The following is a 19,670-nucleotide window of genomic DNA, read 5'->3' as shown; positions in this document are numbered from 1 at the left end:
GGAAAGTCTCAAAAGAAAGGGGAAGGTTGAGGGTTGAGGGTTCAAAATTCGACCCATCTAGGTCGAATTTTCAACCCTCGACTTATTTAAAAATATATATATATATATTTTTTACAAATAGTTTGAAAACAACAATATTTTCCTAAATAGTTTCCAAAAGGACAATATCCTTTTAATTTTTCCTTTTTGAAATATACTCGGTTTAAAATTTAAATGTGTTTTCTTGTTAAATTATCATGTAGTATATGGTATAAGTGTATAAAAGTACAAGGGAAAAATGAAGATATTTTGAGTTATAATTTAAGACATATTTTTTCTTGTTTATTCTAAAATACTCCCTTGTATTTCCATTTTTATGTAATTGAGAAATTAAAAAAAAAAAAAAAGTTTTTAAAATTTGGAAAATAGAAGAGAGAGAATATTTGGTTGGTAATAAGTTAGATTGTAATATTTCCAATAACCAATGAAATTGAAAACTGAAATTGATGCTTAAGCCTTAATATTAAAAAAAAAAAAAAAAAAAAAAAAGTCTTAATTGTGAAATTAATTTTAATAAATTAGTATTAAAAAGTAATTTTATAGTTAGAGTAAAAAAAGAGTCAAAAAGTGTCATTTAATATATATTTAGGGAATTTATGTGTTTTGTAAAGAGGCGGTGGGAAAGAAGACGAAAATGCTTACAGAGCTCTCTCCAAAGCAAAAATCATTCGTAACTGTAACTCTCTCTCTCTCTCTCTCTCTCTGTTTCTCGCACCTACAAAATAAGAATTTAAAGAGAAGAAAATTGAAATGAAAATTGGGGTATCGAAGCCATTGAACTGTTGAAGTGAAGAGCATCTGCTTTTCGATCACTCCCTTCATCGCGAATATTTCACTTTTCATTTTTCTTGTTTCTTTTCTCTCTTGTTCCACCAGGTGTCCTTGCACTTTCTTGCTCCATATTGTGGGAGGTTCAAGCCCTGTTCAGAACTAGGGCTTGCCATTCACCTGCTACCAATTTCGCTGCGAGTTCCTTGGTAATTTTATGTGACCTTTATGGGTTTTGATCTGATATGGATTTTGCTTCTTTTTTTTTTCCCCCCCCCGTTTTTTTTAGTTCTTTTTCTTCGTGCCCATTTGTATAATTTAGCCCCACAGAGGGAAATTTAGTTTCTTGATGCTCGTTCTCATGTGGGATCTGCTTGATTTCGATTAATTGTGTAATTGATCTCTGCTTCGACTAGTTGAATCGAACTTGCTTCAAAAGGGTTTTGTACTGTGATTTTTTTAATGGGTTTGTCTAAAGGCGATTTGTTTATAGTTCTTACCGCTAATATCGATTCTCCTTTGATGAATCGGTTGGGTTTTGTCTCTGTCTCTCTGCTGAAATTTAATGGATAATTTTCTACACCTGTGATCTAACATGCACACCTTTGGTTGAACGCGTAGGGGCTAGGAGAAAAGTTTGAGTTCTGTAATGGGAAAGCATTCGAAGACCAGTTGCAAGTCGGCCTCCCACAAGCTATTTAAGGATAAGGCAAAGAACCGGGTTGATGATCTGCAAAGTATATTTGTAGATTTGCAGTATGCAAGGAAGGAGAGCCGCACAGTTGATGTCACAGTTCTCGAGGAACAAGTTCATCAGATGCTTCGTGAGTGGAAAGCTGAGCTGAACGAGCCCTCTCCAGCCTCCTCTTTGCAACAAGTTAGCATAGTATATTGAATTCCTTTTCAGTCTTAAGAGTTAAGATGAAGAGTATCAATAAATATGATGAGCTGCATCATTTATGCATGTGGTATTTAGGATGACAGCTAGCATAATTGAACTTAAGTGGTGAATTACGAATGCTTCAATGGGGAGGCATGGATTTTTGGATAATGATTTTTTTAGTGTATGTTTGAATTAGGGTGGAAGTCTTGGTTCATTTTCATCGGACATTTGTCGATTGTTGCAACTTTGCGAGGAGGAGGATGATGCTTCTAGTCCATTAGCTGCTCCTAAGCCCGAACCCAATGAACAAAATTTGCAGGTTGGAGATACTATGGCACTTCAAGAGGTGGGATATTCTTTTATGTTTGTATTACGAATAGATGTTACATTTTGTTGCAATTCGTCTTTTATCCTCTTTCCTTTATAACTGTGGCCCTTGATAGTTGTTGGATGTGATGGAGTATGTTCAAACAAAAGAGGAAAGCTCCTATTGGTTAGAACTTTTAATGATATTTTTGTATTGATTCCGCCTTTTGCAAAAGATACTGAGAAAAAAATAACTGCAAACAGAGATGTAAGATTTATAAATGAATTAATCACTTGGCCAAAATCAGTTTTTAGCCTCCAGTTAGATTGGATATGGGAATCATAATAAAGAAATGAACTCCCCTAATATGCATCTAGGCCCTTGTTATGCAGTCACGCCATGCATGTCAACTATGATAGTTGGTGAGATTACAAATTTTGATTCCACCACATTTGCCTGACCATCCCTTTCTCTAACACAGATGAACATTGGGATACAAGCATGGAGTTATTGATACATGCCCGTCATGGGATTTTCTATCTCTTGCCCCATGACCTGGACTTTGACCATGCAATGTGTTTAAACTCTAAAAGTTGTATGAACATGAATTTTGTTGGGGAAGTTGGTTCCTTCCCTTCTATTCTAGTTTGTTGTCCCAGCATTTGGTTTCTTCCCTGCATTTAAAATATGCCTTATAAATTTGAGAATCTGCTGCCTTTCATGCATGTTATTATAGGTTCTTAGTATCACTATTAACCTACTTCAGGGATATAATGTGAATCACGTACACCAAGAACCAAGCTTCCCTCTAGTTGATCAATGCAAGAACTCCCCTTCAGGAGTTCATGGTATGGCTATGAATAACTTGGAAGGACCTACACCTTTGGAGTGTCATCAGTTTGATTTACATCAAGGCATTGAGCACAACTTTTACTCTATCCTTAATGGTAGAGGATTGTGTGGGGAGGGTGCAATTCCTCATGTTTCTAGCTACTGTCCCAGCATTTGCCCTCCACCTGCTGCTTTTTTAGGCCCAAAATGTGCACTTTGGGATTGCCCACGACCTGCCCAAGGGATGGATTGGTGTGAGGACTACTGTAGCAGCTTTCATGCTGCCTTAGCATTGAATGAAGGCCCTCCTGGAATGGGTCCAGTTTTACGACCTGGTGGAATTGGTCTGAAGGATGGTTTGCTTTTTGCTGCTCTTAGTGCAAAGGCACAAGGGAAAGATGTTGGTATCCCTGAATGTGAGGGAGCTGCCACGGCAAAATCCCCATGGAATGCCCCTGGTAAGTTTATGCATCTCTTGTATGTTTGTATTGATATGGAATGCACGTACTGTAACTCATAGTTGAAATTGGCTGCATTCTATTCAATTGTGAAATATGTTTTGTCGAATTATATTTACCTAACATCTTTTTCCTATATTGCAGAGCTTTTTGATCTGGCAATATTGGAGGGTGAGATGATTAGGGAGTGGCTTTTCTTTGATAAGCCTCGTAGAGCTTTTGAGAGTGGGAATAGAAAGCAGAGGTCACTGCCTGATTACAGTGGACGTGGTTGGCACGAGTCAAGAAAGCAAGTGATGAATGAGTTTGGAGGGTTGAAAAGATCTTATTACATGGATCCTCAGCCATTGAACCACTTTGAGTGGCATCTTTATGAGTATGAAATTAATAAATATGATGCCTGCGCTTTGTATAGATTGGAGCTGAAACTTGTCGATGGGAAAAAAGGTTCCAAGGCAAAGGTATCTAATGATTCAGTTGCTGATTTACAGAGGCAAATGGGGAGATTGACTGCTGAATTTCCTGATAATAAACGCTTTGTTAAGGGGAGGACCAGAATTAACACAAAAGTTGGTCTTGGAAATGTTTACCCCTCAGCAAATAGAGTCATGCCGCCCAACGGAACATATGACTATATGCTTCATGCACAATATGATTACCTTGTGGAGAATTTGAGTGAATATTACCTTACATAGTTAAGAAGCTCAGTCGTCGAATGAATTGCTTGCTCTGATGGTTTCCATCGGAATATGATGGGATCGAGTTTACGGTTCATTCTTTCAGAATTTGGTTTTTCTTTTTGGCCTCAAATAACATAAATAACTCTTTTTTTTCTTTCTTTTTTCTCTCATGGTATACTATCCGATACTCATCTCATGGGAGCTGCAACGGATACACCTTGATATGGAGCTTCTAACTTCTGGAAACGGTAAGGCCGGTTGTTTCCCTAATATTTTGGGTTACAATTTGCAATTGGTATATTCTAGAGGGAGATTAGTCACCTGAAACTCAGCTGAAGCCTAAGTAGTGATGTATATTTGTTTCTGCTGGCGTTACACAAACTCCAATAATGGTTTAGGGCGTCTGGATTTCGATGAAATGAAAACCGCTTACATTATGTTATGTTATGTATGCGGATAATAGTAGTTTTCATTTTATTTGCCGTCAATTGTCAACATACACATCTTGAGTAATCTTTTCGGTCATCTCTCAAGATATTGAAATGTATATTGCTCGAAGGTTACAACCTTGTTAACCATTGTCAGAAATGTAGATTTGCCGAATTGTTTCATGTTGAATTTCATCCGTTATCCTTTCATTGATATTCTGAGTGCAAGTGGATTGAAAATATTGAAGTAACAAGGGAAGGGAGTATTTTTTTATTTTTTTATTTTTGAAGAAGTGTTGTAATTAAAGTGTGGGGTGGGAGGATCGGACCTCAAATCACGAGGTTGATAATATGAACATTATGCCAGTTGAGCTACGCTCTTGTTGGTGGGAAGGGAGTATTTGTATGTTCCATTTGCAAATAGGCTAAGTCTTAGTTGTCTGATGTTTTCTCTGGACCCAACTGTCTTATATCCATTAAGATCGATTCTTTCTTTAAGATCATGTAATGATCTCTTCCATTTAAGATCCTTTCATTGATATTGCATTGAATTTAATTTTTCAGCCTAACGCGATATAACTTTTTTAAAAAAAAATAAAAATAATAAGTTTATTATTTATTATTATTATTTATTATTATTATTATTATTTTGTGGGAAGAACTCAACCATCCTTTCAAAAGAAACATATCTGCTACCATATAAAGCCTTAATTTCACTTCAATTTTCCGAGTTCTTGGGTGTTTTAGGCTCATGAATTAGGTTTTTGAATAGGTAGTGTGGCTATGTTAGCTTGTGTTTATGGAACTTAAAAATGAAAGATTTAGAACCCTACTTTCCCATTGTATCAATCTGCAAATGTAGATTACAAGAGTTGCATCAGTAATCATTTGGCTGCTCTACTATACAAGTAAGGCTGCCCGTCAATTTTCTACGTTTTTTCCCCCAAAGAAAAAGAAAAATGAATGCCATACAAGTAAGGTTGCTCGCTATACGAGGCTGCTGACGATTATTGTAAGAGCTACTCACCAATTGCGGGAGTGGAAGAAAGTTGATAATTGACATCTTGCTATGAAACCATCTCAGTTTATGATCAATCCTATAATGTCGCTTTGGTGGGAAGGGAATACTTTTCCAACAGAAAATCCATGAGGGAAGAGAGCTTGTACAACTTCTGATTGAATCTCATTTCTGGAAGCCAATGTCGTCTAATATATTTTCAGTAGTTTATACTAGAATATCCAAAACAACTTATACCACTTTATAGTGATCCATATATTCAAAAAAAGAAGGAAAAAAAAATGAAAGTAGAGCATGAACCTACAGAGTCAGAAATTTCATAAGTTAAATAACCAATTATAAAATGAAATTGAATTGATTACGATTATTTAAGTGCATTATCCATAACAAAATAATATTATTCATTTAGTACTGAAAAAGCTCTTGAACCTATGGCATGGTCGATCCCCATGACTTAAAAAACCGTGGCTATGATAGAAGAAACTCATTCGAAATAGAGAAATGCAAAAGAGGATATAGTACTTGTACGGATCTTAATTCAATATGCACAAATGGATACTAGATCAATATAAACTGTTGGTCATAGCATCCATAATAAGCAAACATGAAAACTAATTTGGATGTCAATAATACAAAATTTCCTACGCTACTTGAATAACTATACGACTCCAACAGCATCGAGGAGATTTGGGCGAAATGCACAGCATGGTGACTCTTCAGGGGAGACTGGAGGTAATAAAATTATCCAGGAGCTGCACTAGCGTCTAAATATCCAGATTCATGTTGAGAATGGCGTTTCTGAAAATCCAACCATGCTGCCTGCGAACTCAGGGGATTGAGTAATATGCAGGCCTTGCCAAAGCAAAGAAAGCATCAGTTTTCACTGACATAAGCAACTCTATTACAATGACCTCATTAGGGCGCCTGATCCTTAACCCAGTTTCGATAAGCCCTGCATGATACACAGACGAATCATTGCACAAGTTGACGGCATTAGAGATGGATTTTCCACGCAAGAGAATTTTGGCTTACCCGGGGACAAATTCCTCCCCCCGTATAATTGCTTTGCTAAAGGATTTGCAGCCCAATAGTTAACAGCGACCCGACTGGTTGGTTGGAATCCTACAATCTTTCCTTCAGTCGACAAGACCACCTAGGTTTTAACAATGAGGTGAGCAAACACATTATCTATAAATAATCAATAAACAAAAGGGGTACTTAATAGTCATTTTACTAAAGTATGAGAACTTTTGATATTTAGTATCGACCATTATTGCACAGGTAAAGGTGCCAACAGTCTCGTAAAATCTTGATAAATCTTCAAACCAGAATTTTGTGGATCATTTCATATTATTTGCCTCGGAGAAAATATAATTTGCCTCACTAAAAAGAAATAAATTAAATTACAAAAGGACAATTAAGGATTAAACTTCAGACCAATTAACTTGATGAAAGAAGATTATTCAAATCATTTCGGAGGTGCTCGTTGAAAGTACTTAGTAGCTAGATGGCAATGGCTGGATAGAGACAAATAACGGTTTCCCTCGAGATGGATAATGAGGCCATTGAGGAAAGGATGGGGAACGGAAGTGGAAAGATTTTAAAATTCGATCCAGAGAAAGCTTACAACTCTGTAGAATAAAAATCCCTTTTAGAGAGAAATCTTTGGTCCCAATCAGCTCAACTGAATTTAGTGCTTATTGATCCTTACGAAATATCTATGATGTAGTAAGATTAGGATAAGTTAGGGTATTATGGTCAAATCTTTAATTGATTAGGATTGGGATTAGTTTCCATGATTGATTAGAATTAGGATTAGTTTCCTTGGTTTATTAGGATTAAGATCATTTTCTTTGACAAATTAGGATTAAGATTAGTTTCTTTGATTAATTAGGATTAGGATTAAGATTGTCTTCTTATATTGGCAACTTTTGATTCATAATAGACTTTAATTTTATTATTGGAGATTTATCTCCTTTTATCTCCTAGGCTACATCAATTTGGTATCAGAGCAGCCGTCCGGACCAACATAACTGCCACCGGTGGAAGATGGGAAACTCTTGGCGACGCCGATCGCAAGAGGGAGCTTCGTGAGTTGTGCTTGTTGTTGAACAGTCCACATCTATACAGAGGATTTTTTTTTTCAAGATTTTGCTAGAATAAATTATTATCGATCAAGGAAGACGGCAAAGAAAAAATATAGTAGTGGGTATAGGCAAGAAAGTCGAATTTCCTCCCAAAAGCAGTGCTGGAATTTTGATTCAAGTGATTCAAAAGAAGAATTCCAACATAATAATTTTGCATGTGCTTGATTTTCTCAAATAACCTATCATTATCCACATTTGAAATTTGATTATAGTGATTCTAGCAATTCCGATAAAAAATCTTATGCAAGTTTGGAATGGAATAACAAGGCGACATTATCAACAAAGAGCCCAACGATCCAATCAAACAGTTTCTCAAGAAATTGATGTAAGAAATAGGAGTTAGATGATTTAGAGTGGGAAAGAAATTATAATCACCAACATCAAAGAACACCCATGAATCAGTCCAACACAAATTTGGAGGTCGAAACATTTTCAAGAAAACAGAAATATTCAAATAAAAACATCTATCAAGAAGACTTTCGGAAGAGAATGAATGAAATTTTGGTTCTTTTGGAAAAAATTCAAGAAAGGCATAATTATAATCTTCAAGATTTTTTAAGAAACCATCAAGAATCACATTTAGTCCCTCAAGAAGATCAATAACTCATCCAAATGGGTTGTGAAATTGCACAAAGAGGAGCTTGCGTTGGAAGAAGAAAAAATCGATGGGACTAACATGGAGGTTGCTCAATTCGAACTAGATGATAAGGAACTATTAATTGATGAAAACAACGATGGAGGTGTTGAAGAAGATGAAAAAACCACCACAAAGAATGTGTCCAATTAGTCAGATCAATTAACTGAGACCACACAACCAACCACAATAACCTTCACAACAAGAGAATAGAGTGGAAATTAGCCTTGACAGCCAAAAAAGACAACAAGAGAATCAACGACACCTATGAAAAGCAAAAAATGTCCAAGATTTATCGAGAATCGTTCAAGAACAACCAAGATCAAGGTTATATCAGAGGAAGTACTGGGAGGATATGAATTCTTCATGGGCGAAAATCTTTTTCCACCATTCCTTAAGGAGTCTGCATATATTTTAACAAAGGATTTTTTGAACAATTTAATTCTTGGGTTCATTGATGATAGTATTGATGAAATAACTTTCCCTTTCAAGAATCAAATATTTGATATATTGGCATGGCTCGTGAAAATTGGTTGTTATCGATGTCTGATATTCAGAGATGTGCCTGTTCGAGTGGCTTACTTTCTTATTTTTATCTTCATTTTTGTTTTAAAACTTGAGGATGAGTTTTTTTTTTTTTTTTTTTAAGGGATAGAATGATGTAGGATTAGGATAAGTTAGGGTATTATGGCCAAATCCTTAATTGATTAGGATTGGGGTTAGTTTTCATGATTGATTAGAATTAGGATTAGTTTCCTTGGTTTATTAGGATTGAGATTAGTTTCTTTGACTAATTAGGATTAGGATTAGTTTCCTTGATTAATTAAGATTAGGATTAGTTTACTTTCCAATTATGTAAAAATAGAGAAATTGTCTACTTGTATTGACAACTTTTGATTCATAATAAAGACTTTAATTTTATTATTGGAGATTTCTCCCCTTTTATCTCCTATGCTATATCAATCTAAATTACCTCGAAGTCAGGAGAAGTTTAAGACAAGAGGTGTGCTTTGCCCTCCTTATTTATCCTAGTGAGAGATGTGCAAGATAGGATGCTATATCACATGGTGCGGGTTAAATAGAAGGCTCTAGGATTGATAAACATAACGACCATCACACCTTGCAAATGACAATTCTATTTTGACAGAATAAGGCATGGCTGAAAAGCTGCTAAAAATATGGAGGGTATCCCCTGTAAGCCACCTCCCTGTAAACCAAGTCATGGAAGCTGGCAAAAAGAGGAATGGAGAGTAGGACGAATATGTGTCCATAAAAGGGGGTTGTGGTTGACACTTTCCACCATTTTGGAAGAGGAATGCAAGATTTGTATGCCCATCATTTTGGAAGAAGAATGCAAGATTGTATATAGGGTAATCAAACAATTGGAATTGTTGGGCATCTGTCGGCTTCAACACTATTTTTGTCCCCTTGATTTGGTGAGGTTTGTGTACCTAGCCTGCTGACAAAGTGATATGAGAATTTCGTGACAAACCTAATGAACTTCGATGCAGAATTCTCTTTTCTGTATATAAAAGAAAGATAGGGGTAGTTTACAAGAGAACTAAAAAGGGGAGGCTGCTCCAGTTCTTAACGTAAATATATGAAAACCAGGGGTACGATTACACCTCAGACTAGAATATGGTATTGAACCTACTTTGGAAGGGCAGATGGCAGTAATGGCAAGCTGAGCAAGCCAGATGCAGAAATGTCCTGCTTTAGCTGTCACAACCTCACAGGAGATTTCAGTCAGTGAGGCTGAGAAGAGAAAACCAAGTCCCGGAAAATATTGTCCCGGAGGAGTTTGAATGTAGTGAAACTGTGACCTTAGCAATTCATTGGAGTAGCTGAATGGATTCAGCCCTAAAAAGCAGAAGATAAAAGGAGGTGAACACTCGAATCATTAGGTGAATTCTCTGTAAAGAGCCAGTTTTCAAAGATCATAGATACCAAATCTAAGTTAGCCAAAGCTCAGCTCTATTCATATGGAAAGTTAGAAGGATCAAAATTCAAAAAGGTGAAATATTTCTTTTTTGAGAAACAAGCCTTTGGAATTGTCATGATCAACAAAGAAAAAAGGTGAAATATTTCAATTTTCTGTTAAATGGTTTCCCATGAATGCCTTAATAGATCTCAAGCCTGCTGAGTAGAAATGCAGATGCAACCTAAAGTCATCTATTATTCTTGTGTTCTTACTTAAAGTAGGAAGTGTGGGAATTCCTTCTCCTTTGTTTCAATTTCTCTTAGATCCTTAATCTATCAGCCAAGTATATATATAATTTTAGAGAAAAACTAATTTCCTCTAAAACAATACAACTTTTTTTTCCTTTCTTTTTGAGTTTAACATGTAGAGGTGAGCATTCAAACTTCTTCCTCTAAAACAATGTCTAGGTTCAGGAAAGAAAATAAATACCCTAAGATTGACGCCAATGGAGAAAATCGCTCTCTACGAGATGTCTAGTTCTTTGACACGCTCTTCTATTGGGGTAACAAAGCCAGACAAACCATCCCCATGCTCAAGAGGCCTATCCATCGTAGTTTTTTCCTCTAGGGTCTCAACCCTTGTCAACTATTCCCTGATGGGCATCTCGTCTAAGCGGCCAGCCATCACATCAATTTCATCGGCCTTGTCGGCGACTTCCTGTAACCGAGTCTCTAGGAACTGAACCTGATCAGGGACTTCCTATTAAATAGAGCATTTGCTCTTCAATCTCGACCAATCGGTCAACATGGGACTTGCCCAACTGCTTGTAGGAGACATGATCACAACTTCTCAACTCTACGAGCCGATTTGGCTCTGATACCAATTGTCACAATCGCACTTTCCGAAGCTTCACTTAGCGATTGTGCGGCACTTGTTCCCGCTCACGAACAAGTCAGCCAATTCGAATACGAACAGCCGATGGTACACTGAGTGCCTCTCGCAATCTCTACCCCGTTTTAGAGAAAACGGTTTTAGAAAACGGGTTTGGAGAAAAGGTTTTTACAAACAGTTTGATTGTAAGAATAGAGAAGAGAAAGATTGTAGTAGGCTAGAAAGCAATAAGCAACAACAGCTTTATAACATACTACTCCGGGTATGGGGAAGTGATGGTTAGTCTTATTCCCATATAGTGCATTCTGAACAAAAACACATCCGCTACCCTTGCATATGGAAATGGACGAGCGGTCACTCACTAAAAAAAGTACATATAAACCTAATTACCTAGACAAAGGAAATCCATAGGATGAAAGCATAGTAAAAAGAGGTGGAGGCGGTCATGCGGCCATGGGCAATACGCCCTGGACAAGCATGACTGTGACACCATGCACCCCTATTTGAGTTGATCAGAAAGAAAGAAAAATTACTTAAGGAAGCACCTTAGGAGTTTGGAGCACCTATAAGAGCAATGAAATCTTGCCAAATTGTCATGATCAACAAAGAAAAAAGGTGAAATATTTCAATTTTCTGTTAAATGGTTTCCCATGAATGCCTTAATAGATCTCAAGCCTGCTGAGTAGAAATGCAGATGCAACCTAAAGTCATCTATTATTCTTGTGTTCTTACTTAAAGTAGGAAGTGTGGGAATTCCTTCTCCTTTGTTTCAATTTCTCTTAGATCCTTAATCTATCAGCCAAGTATATATATAATTTTAGAGAAAAACTAATTTCCTCTAAAACAATACAACTTTTTTTTCCTTTCTTTTTGAGTTTAACATGTAGAGGTGAGCATTCAAACTTCTTCCTCTAAAACAATGTCTGGGTTCAGGAAAGAAAATAAATACCCTAAGATTGACGCCAATGGAGAAAGAACCTGCGAAGAAGTTTATAATTTGGCAAGATTTCATTGCTCTTATAGGTGCTCCAAACTCCTAAGGTGCTTCCTTAAGTAATTTTTCTTTCTTTCTGATCAACTCAAATAGGGGTGCATGGTGTCACAGTCATGCTTGTCCAGGGCGTATTGCCCATGGCCGCATGACCGCCTCCACCTCTTTTTACTATGCTTTCATCCTATGGATTTCCTTTGTCTAGGTAATTAGGTTTATATGTACTTTTTTTAGTGAGTGACCGCTCGTCCATTTCCATATGCAAGGGTAGCGGATGTGTTTTTGTTCAGAATGCACTATATGGGAATAAGACTAACCATCACTTCCCCATACCCGGAGTAGTATGTTATAAAGCTGTTGTTGCTTATTGCTTTCTAGCCTACTACAATCTTTCTCTTCTCTATTCTTACAATCAAACTGTTTGTAAAAACCTTTTCTCCAAACCCGTTTTCTAAAACCGTTTTCTCTAAAACGGGGTAGAGATTGCGAGAGGCACTCAGTGTACCATCGGCTGTTCGTATTCGAATTGGCTGACTTGTTCGTGAGCGGGAACAAGTGCCGCACAATCGCTAAGTGAAGCTTCGGAAAGTGCGATTGTGACAATTGGTATCAGAGCCAAATCGGCTCGTAGAGTTGAGAAGTTGTGATCATGTCTCCTACAAGCAGTTGGGCAAGTCCCATGTTGACCGATTGGTCGAGATTGAAGAGCAAATGCTCTATTTAATAGGAAGTCCCTGATCAGGTTCAGTTCCTAGAGACTCGGTTACAGGAAGTCGCCGACAAGGCCGATGAAATTGATGTGATGGCTGGCCGCTTAGACGAGATGCCCATCAGGGAATAGTTGACAAGGGTTGAGACCCTAGAGGAAAAAACTACGATGGATAGGCCTCTTGAGCATGGGGATGGTTTGTCTGGCTTTGTTACCCCAATAGAAGAGCGTGTCAAAGAACTAGACATCTCGTAGAGAGCGATCATCCAGATGGTGACCGAAATGTCCGAGGACTTTCAAACCACCATCGATGTCGTCCGGGCAGAGATTGCAGACAAATGCAAAAAATAACCTTACCATGAGAGCAGTGGGAAATCAAGCCCCAGTCAAAGGTGCACCCCAATTCAACAGGGTAAAAGTACCCGAGCCTAATCCCTTCTGTGGGACTCGCGACGCAAAGGCGCTAGAAAATTTTATCTTTGACATGGAACAATACTTCAGGGCTACGAACACAACGACTGAAGAGTCAAAGATCACCCCAGCGACGATGCACCTAGCAGAGGATGCCAAGTTATGGTGGAGGTCTCATTTCATGGATGTCCAAGAGGGACGGTGTACCATTGACACGTGGGAGAGACTGAAACAAAAGTTGCGTTCTCAGTTCTTCCTCGAAAATGTTGAGATTTTGGCAAGACGCAAGCTATGGGAATTGAAACATACTGATACTATTAGGAACTACGTGAAACAATTTGTCGGATTGATGTTGGACATAAGAGACATGTCCGAAAAAGACAGTTTTATGTTTTATCGAAGGCCTGAAACCGTGGGCAAAAACAAAACTGTATGAGCAGAGAATACAGGATCTCCCAACCGCATACGCGGCGGCCGAACGGTTATTTGACTTGATTGATGAATCTCAAGAGATGAGACAACACTTGAAATCCCCTAATAGGGGGAGAAAGAGCAACGGTTTGAGCCCATCGAAAAACAGTGGGGGAGATAGAGACAACAATGGGGATAGTAGACCTCCTCAGCAGACGATTGGAAATACGTGGCGGGGGCAAAATTAGAAGAATTATTATCGGCCCTTATCCTATTATATATGCAAGGGCCCGCACAAGGCAAGCGAATGTCCGAAACGAGCCACCTTTAATGCTTTCCAAGCCTCATTAGCTTCGCACTGGAAAGGCAAAGTTGTTCCAAGTAGAAGACGAGAATGTGCAGGTAGAGGAAGATAGAACCCCACGGGTTGGGGCCCTGAGATATTTATTGTCCTCCAAAAGGATGTAGGAGAAGAAAAGGGATCCCACGGAGGCGGACTGATGTATGTTGATGCTTGGGTCAACCATAGATTGGCCAAAAGTACCATGGTCGATTCAGGGGCCACCCATAATTTTATGTCTGAAACAAAAGCCAAACGGCTGAATCTCCGTTGGGAAGGAGGCGCAGGTAAAATGAAAGCAGTGAACTCTGAGGCCTTGCCGATTACAGGAATGGTAAAGAGGACAGTCGTAAAGTTGGGGGACTGGAGTGGCCCTGCCGATTTCGTGACCATTAAGATGGATGACTTTGATGTGGTGTCGGGGATGGAATTCTTGCTTGAGCACAAGGTAATACCGATACCCCTCACCAAGTATCTAGTGATCACCGAGTCTACGTCCACCATTGTGCATGCTGAGATCAGACGACCGAAGAGGATAAGGATGATCTCGACCCTCCAATTGGAGAAGGACTTTACCCACAAGTCAGTCGAAACCGCAGAAGAGAAGGCCCCCAAGACATTCTGTGTGTCTTGGAGTAGTGTTATGTTGTTGAGTCGGACAGTTTACACAAGTTCCCGACTCCAAAGAGGAGGAGAAGGAGAAGAAGGAAGCCTAGACATCGAGAGTTCCTACCAGGAGACTAGGTTCGAGTAAATTTGTGCCTGGGACAGTTTTGAAGTCGAGAACAAAGAGAACATCGCCTCATGAGCAACTTTAGAGGACCGGTGGAAGTCATTGAAACAGTTGGGAAAACTTCTTATCGGGTGCAGTTACCACCGTGGATGGAGATTCATCCTGTCATCTACATAAGTAGACTAAAACCCTATCATCCCAACCATGTCGAGGGGAGATATAGGGTGGTGACCCGTTCGCAGGCCACAACGAAGAGAATGGCAAAAGAAAAGGCCAACGAGAGACTTGCGGGAAGGAGCGACAGGGCGGAAGGACCAGGGCCAAGTTGGGAAGAGTTCCTGGAGAAGTGGAGTAGCCTCCAAGACAGAGAAGTTTGTTGGGAGCGCATGGAAGGTCTTAAAGGCAGCTGCTCAACAATATGCTGAGTTCGATCAGAGTCGATTGACAAGGACGTCAACCAATTGAGTGGGGGACAATGTCACGGTCATGCTTGTCCAGATCATGTTGCCCATGGCCGCATGACCGCCTCCACCTCTTTTTACTATGCTTTCATCCTATGTATTTCCTTTGTCTAAGTAGTTAGGTTTATATGTACTTTTCTTAGTGAGTGACCGCTCGTCCATTTCCATATGCAAGGATAGCGGATGTGTTTTTGTTCAGAATGCATTATATGGGGATAAGACTAACCATCACTTCCCCATACCCGAAGTAGTATGTTATAAAACTGTTGTTGTTGCTTATTGTTTTCTAGCCTACTACAATCTTTCTCTTCTCTATTCCTACAATCAAACTGTTTGCGAAAACCTTTTCTCCAAACCCGTTTTCTCTAAAACGGGGGTGGAGGTTGCGAGAGGCACCCGGTGTGCCATCAGTTGTCCGTATTCGAATTGGCTGACTTATTCGTGGGCGGGAACAAGTGCCGCACAATCGCTAAGTGAAGCTTCGGAAAGTGCGACTGTGACACATGGCATATAAACTTGTACATATAACATATGACTAAGAGTGAATAGAATTCATTCGAACTTGAAAACTAGACCTGAATGATTCCCTTTTCAGAGGATAAAAAATATCCCGCTGTATAAGTAAAATAATGCAAAATTAACCAGGTTGCTAACCAAAAGAGGGAAAGAACTCGGCATGCTTAAGTTTGACTAATAGCATTTGAGCAACCAAATGCTCAGGTCTTTCGGTCTTTTGCACACTTAGAATGTAAAACATTGTAAGCAATTATGCGAGTCATTCCCTAATTCATCCCCCTTAAGAGGTTGTGAAGCAAAAGCAAATGAAAATTTCAAATCACCTGATAACTAGCTATATCCTGAGCTGAAGCTTTTACTCCATCAGTACTTTCTTGTTCTGTCGTACCAGACGGAGCATCTTCACTACCAATATCAGATTCAACCACCATCAAGTAATCAGGAGCTTCCCCAATCCATGCACCAACTCTCTTATCTGTATGTACATCACCATGCCAACCAAAGGCATCTTTTATTATTTTTACAACTGAGGTGCAGTATTCTTCCAACTGTCAATAAAAGGTTTATATATTAAATTTTATATCTCAATATAAATACATAATGGATCAAGTGAGAAACTAGAAAGAAACTAAAGGGGTAGTTTGGTGGATACCTTTGCAGCTTCTATAGCTTGATCTTTCACAGAGCTAACTCCATAGAGTGATGTAATGGGCCGTTCTACACTACACCGTCCAGGCACATGAACTCGAGACATAAAACGTTGACCAACAGCACCAATAGCGACAAGAAAAACTCCACCAGCTAAAGTCTTGGATAGCAATCCCCAGGAGGAATAGTTTCTCTGAAACATATTGACCATCTACTTCAATAGCAAGCAACTTTTTGTACCAAGAAGAAAGAGGAAGCAAACAACTTTGATTAAGATATGCAAAGAAACCAATGTATAATCAAAGACACACATACGAGTTAGCAGAATGCACATGAACATAAATTTATAATCATATACATGTATCTACATATAAGCAAATACCTTTTTGCTTAACAAGCTAGCAGAATGCACAATTGCACCACATTGCAGTAGTTTATCGGGCAGAGAATATACATCTTCATAGAAAATGTCTAATATGTTCGCCAATCCTACCTGCATGACGATTGGTCAGCTAGTTTTAGAATAGGAAGTATGGACACTGTTGTAAACAGTGTGTGCATGTCTCAAAGCGCTAGACTTTTGATTATATTTTAAATCTTGGATTCACTAAAGTCACACGGAAGACATGAACACTAACATGGAAGAATATTTAAATAAGGAATTGAGATATACATAAACAAAAGCACAAGAACATGCAGAAGCTAAAATAACAATGATGATAATAAATTTTACTGCATAAAATTTAATGAAGTGGTTCAAAATTATTACATCCATGTAGATAGATACTTTAATTTTAATTTTTTCTTGAAACCGAATAGGTGCGAATCTAAGTTTGCATCCTTAATTCTATACACCACATAAACATTAAATTTGAAACGTGTTAATGCGCAAAAATACATAAAGATAATATTTTGTAGAGCACTCTCTGTGCCTCAATCTGATATAGAAAATGTACTATCTTGTGTTTGTGACTATATGTAAGCAGAGAAATAAGAGTGTCTAATACACATTTACAATAACTATTGCCGTCGGCAAAAGGAGCGCCTCCAAGAAGGCAACTCTTGAACTAGGCTAAAGAGTGAAAATACCATCACGGGACACATTAAGATATACAGAATGAGAACTGCTGAAAAGGAAAGATTAAAATACCATTTGGGAGTGGGTCAAAAGGACTTCCCACCTATTCTCAGCAGATTCTCTCCAGCCTCCAAATTTTAAGCCATTGAACTGATAAGCATCAATTTGTAGCCTGTAAGAAGGTACATACTCGCTAACCCATGCACAGAATTCAGCCCCACCGATTTTTTCTAGTTTAGTGAGTTCAGAAGGCATCCACCAATAGTTCATCGACTTGAAATTCCTACGTTTCCAGCTCTCCTTATTTGAATTAAATTTTTGTAATAGACTCTTGGCATCAGCTACCTCATTGTCAAATAACTTGTAGATAATAACTGAAGAATCCTTTGATGCAACAATTGTAGACTTCCGGAACCAATCAAAAAATCTAGTTGAAGTTCCACTTGATGTCCCATTGACAAATTTTCCTTCTGTATTTTGAAGAGCGCACATGCAAACAGTTTCTGCAAGAACAGAGATGGCTCGTTCCTCGGATGAACTGAGGGTGAAAGAAATTGGAACCTGCTGATATGAAATGCACAAGAGAACTGAACCTATCAGTATCATGCGAAACCTGCAGCATAGACATACTACCGTGATGTTTCAATTTTTCAAACAAACAAAATATCCACAAACACGAAAAATAAAGGAAAGTAAGGCGAAATTACCAACCTCTCTTGGATTTTCAAGATCTTCCATATTCCTTTCAGATCCGGGTATAAAGACAACCAGTTCAAAGTTCCAGAGCTGTTGCAATACTACTTGTCTAAACGTCATAGCAAGTATATTTTTGGACGAGGTACTTGAATGAAAATCTTGAGCGAGAGACTTTTTGAGCTTCCTAGCCTTTTCCTTAACTTCTCTGGCAGGTAAAAACTGTTAACACAGTCAACTTAGGAATGATAGGTACAATCGGATAGCTACTTTTTATCTAACAAACTGACAATATTATATAGAGAGTGGGGAAGAGATACAATGTGACAGATACTACAATGAGCAATGTTTTACAACAAGACACAATTCCATGAGATGACAACATCATACTACAGTCGACATAATTTTAAGAGAACATCGAACAATACTAGAAATGGACATATTTGTGAAGGAGCTGCTAAAGATAGCAAAGAACCAGAGATGGAGAACGCTATCATATCAATCCCATACATCAATCATGGAGTTAATTATTTCGATGGTGGAAATCAAAATCAGTATAATTTTTTTTAAGAAGAATCCAAATTAAAATGGCCGCTCCTGAAGCTTACATGTCAGGTGCAAAAGTTTGGGAGAGTGCATTCACATCAAGATTCGAATCGGTCCAATAAATGGAAATTGTAGTGATGACAAAGAATATTTAGTTGTTAGTCACGGAAATTGGTTCCGTAAGAAACCACCGTCGAATGCGAACCAAAAAAGTATCAAATTACGCAGTCAGGTTAACAAATAACTAACCAGCCGGGTCGAGACCGTGCTGTGCTCGTCAGAATTTCCCGGAAATACAGTCTCCACAACCATTGCAGACATGCCAGAATCAAGATGCTCAGAGGCGGCTTCACCGCCGTCAGCCGCAGCTGCCGTAACAGACTGCCGAAAATCGACGCCTCCGACAAGAGTAAGGCGAGACAAGTCATTCTCGTACGTCCTAACACAAGGAAGAATCTTCTCGTCGGACTCCAGCACAGCTTGAAGAACCTCTTCCTCCGTCGTCGGGATTGGCCTCCCAGCAGAGCAGGTGATGGTAGAAAAACAATGCCTTGAGTTTTTCAGAACAACTTTGGGAGTATAAATTGAGGGTATAGGAAACAGTCGGTGAGCTGATATAGCATGGAGAGGAGAATATTGGATAAAAGAAAGACTCAACGCCATTGGCGAAATGGGCATAAACCTCTGAGCGAGTGCTAGGGTTTTCGCTTTACAGTGCTAAACATAGTGTGAGTTGCCGGAGAAGAGATGTCTCATGTCCATATTTTTTTCCCTCCCTTTTTTTCGGGGTTATTTCTCCATTTATGCCCTCCCCAAATTACAGTGACAATTTCATTCTTTGGGGTTGTTTCTTGTTGTATTAGTCGTGATTTACCGATGGCCTCATTTTCTAGAGTATTGAATTTTTTTTTAAATATTATTTTTTTAATATATAATGACAAAAATAAGGTAAGATGAAAACTTTTTCCAAGAATAGTGTTTGGGAAAACTATTGACAAAATTTTGGTAGTAACGATTGCGATGTGGCAAACTCGTGTATCCGGTACACGAGTACTGTTTAATCCAGTCAGCATAATGCCTGTCTCTTATACACATCTAGATGTGTATAAGAGACAGGTCCACGATTTG

At 38.5% G+C, this 19,670-nt stretch overlaps 2 protein-coding genes across 4 annotated transcripts; one reads left to right on the top strand and one right to left on the bottom strand.

Annotated features, from left to right (window-relative positions):
- The first annotated feature begins 601 nt into the window (after positions 1-601).
- LOC120073792 (transcription factor VOZ1) lies at positions 602-4,610 on the top strand. 2 transcript variants are annotated; one of them, XM_039026636.1, is made up of 6 exons: positions 602-715; positions 916-1,016; positions 1,429-1,684; positions 1,887-2,036; positions 2,764-3,286; positions 3,431-4,610. In XM_039026636.1, exons 3-6 carry the CDS (start codon positions 1,457-1,459, stop codon positions 3,979-3,981), a joined length of 1,452 nt encoding a protein of 483 aa, XP_038882564.1. In that variant the 5' UTR covers positions 602-715; positions 916-1,016; positions 1,429-1,456; the 3' UTR covers positions 3,982-4,610. The 2 variants fall into 2 exon arrangements, with proteins under 2 accessions (XP_038882564.1, XP_038882563.1); XM_039026635.1 differs by lacking the exon at positions 602-715 and having other exon boundaries at positions 728-1,016.
- A 1,271-nt stretch (positions 4,611-5,881) lies between these two features.
- Positions 5,882-19,343, bottom strand: LOC120073791. Of its 2 annotated transcripts, none has more exons than XM_039026633.1 (8): positions 18,792-19,343; positions 18,015-18,218; positions 17,376-17,867; positions 16,608-16,718; positions 16,230-16,418; positions 15,901-16,125; positions 6,445-6,565; positions 5,882-6,364 (listed from the first exon to the last, which is right to left on the bottom strand). In XM_039026633.1, the coding sequence occupies exons 1-8, from the start codon at positions 19,218-19,220 to the stop codon at positions 6,240-6,242; spliced, it is 1,896 nt and encodes a 631-aa protein (XP_038882561.1). In that variant the 5' UTR covers positions 19,221-19,343; the 3' UTR covers positions 5,882-6,239. The 2 variants fall into 2 exon arrangements, with proteins under 2 accessions (XP_038882561.1, XP_038882562.1); XM_039026634.1 differs by having other exon boundaries at positions 17,376-17,864.
- Positions 19,344-19,670: the final 327 nt, after the last annotated feature.

The sequence above is a fragment of the Benincasa hispida genome, chromosome 3 (genome assembly GCF_009727055.1).
Source record: "Benincasa hispida cultivar B227 chromosome 3, ASM972705v1, whole genome shotgun sequence".
NCBI classification, from domain to species: domain Eukaryota; kingdom Viridiplantae; phylum Streptophyta; class Magnoliopsida; order Cucurbitales; family Cucurbitaceae; genus Benincasa; species Benincasa hispida.
This window is presented reverse-complemented; position numbering and strand designations above follow the sequence as displayed.

Coding starts and splice junctions, on each gene's coding strand:
- LOC120073792 (XM_039026636.1), top strand. CDS start 1,457: ATGGGAAAGCATTCGAAGACCAGTTGCAAGTCGGCCTCCCACAAGCTA. Junction 1,685..1,886: donor CAGCCTCCTCTTTGCAACAA/GTTAGCATAGTA, acceptor TGTTTGAATTAG/GGTGGAAGTCTTGGTTCATT. Junction 3,287..3,430: donor ATCCCCATGGAATGCCCCTG/GTAAGTTTATGC, acceptor CCTATATTGCAG/AGCTTTTTGATCTGGCAATA.
- LOC120073791 (XM_039026633.1), bottom strand. CDS start 19,220: ATGCCCATTTCGCCAATGGCGTTGAGTCTTTCTTTTATCCAATATTCT. Junction 18,219..18,791: donor GCACGGTCTCGACCCGGCTG/GTTAGTTATTTG, acceptor CTGTGTTAACAG/TTTTTACCTGCCAGAGAAGT. Junction 16,419..16,607: donor CTAGCTTGTTAAGCAAAAAG/GTATTTGCTTAT, acceptor AATATGTTTCAG/AGAAACTATTCCTCCTGGGG.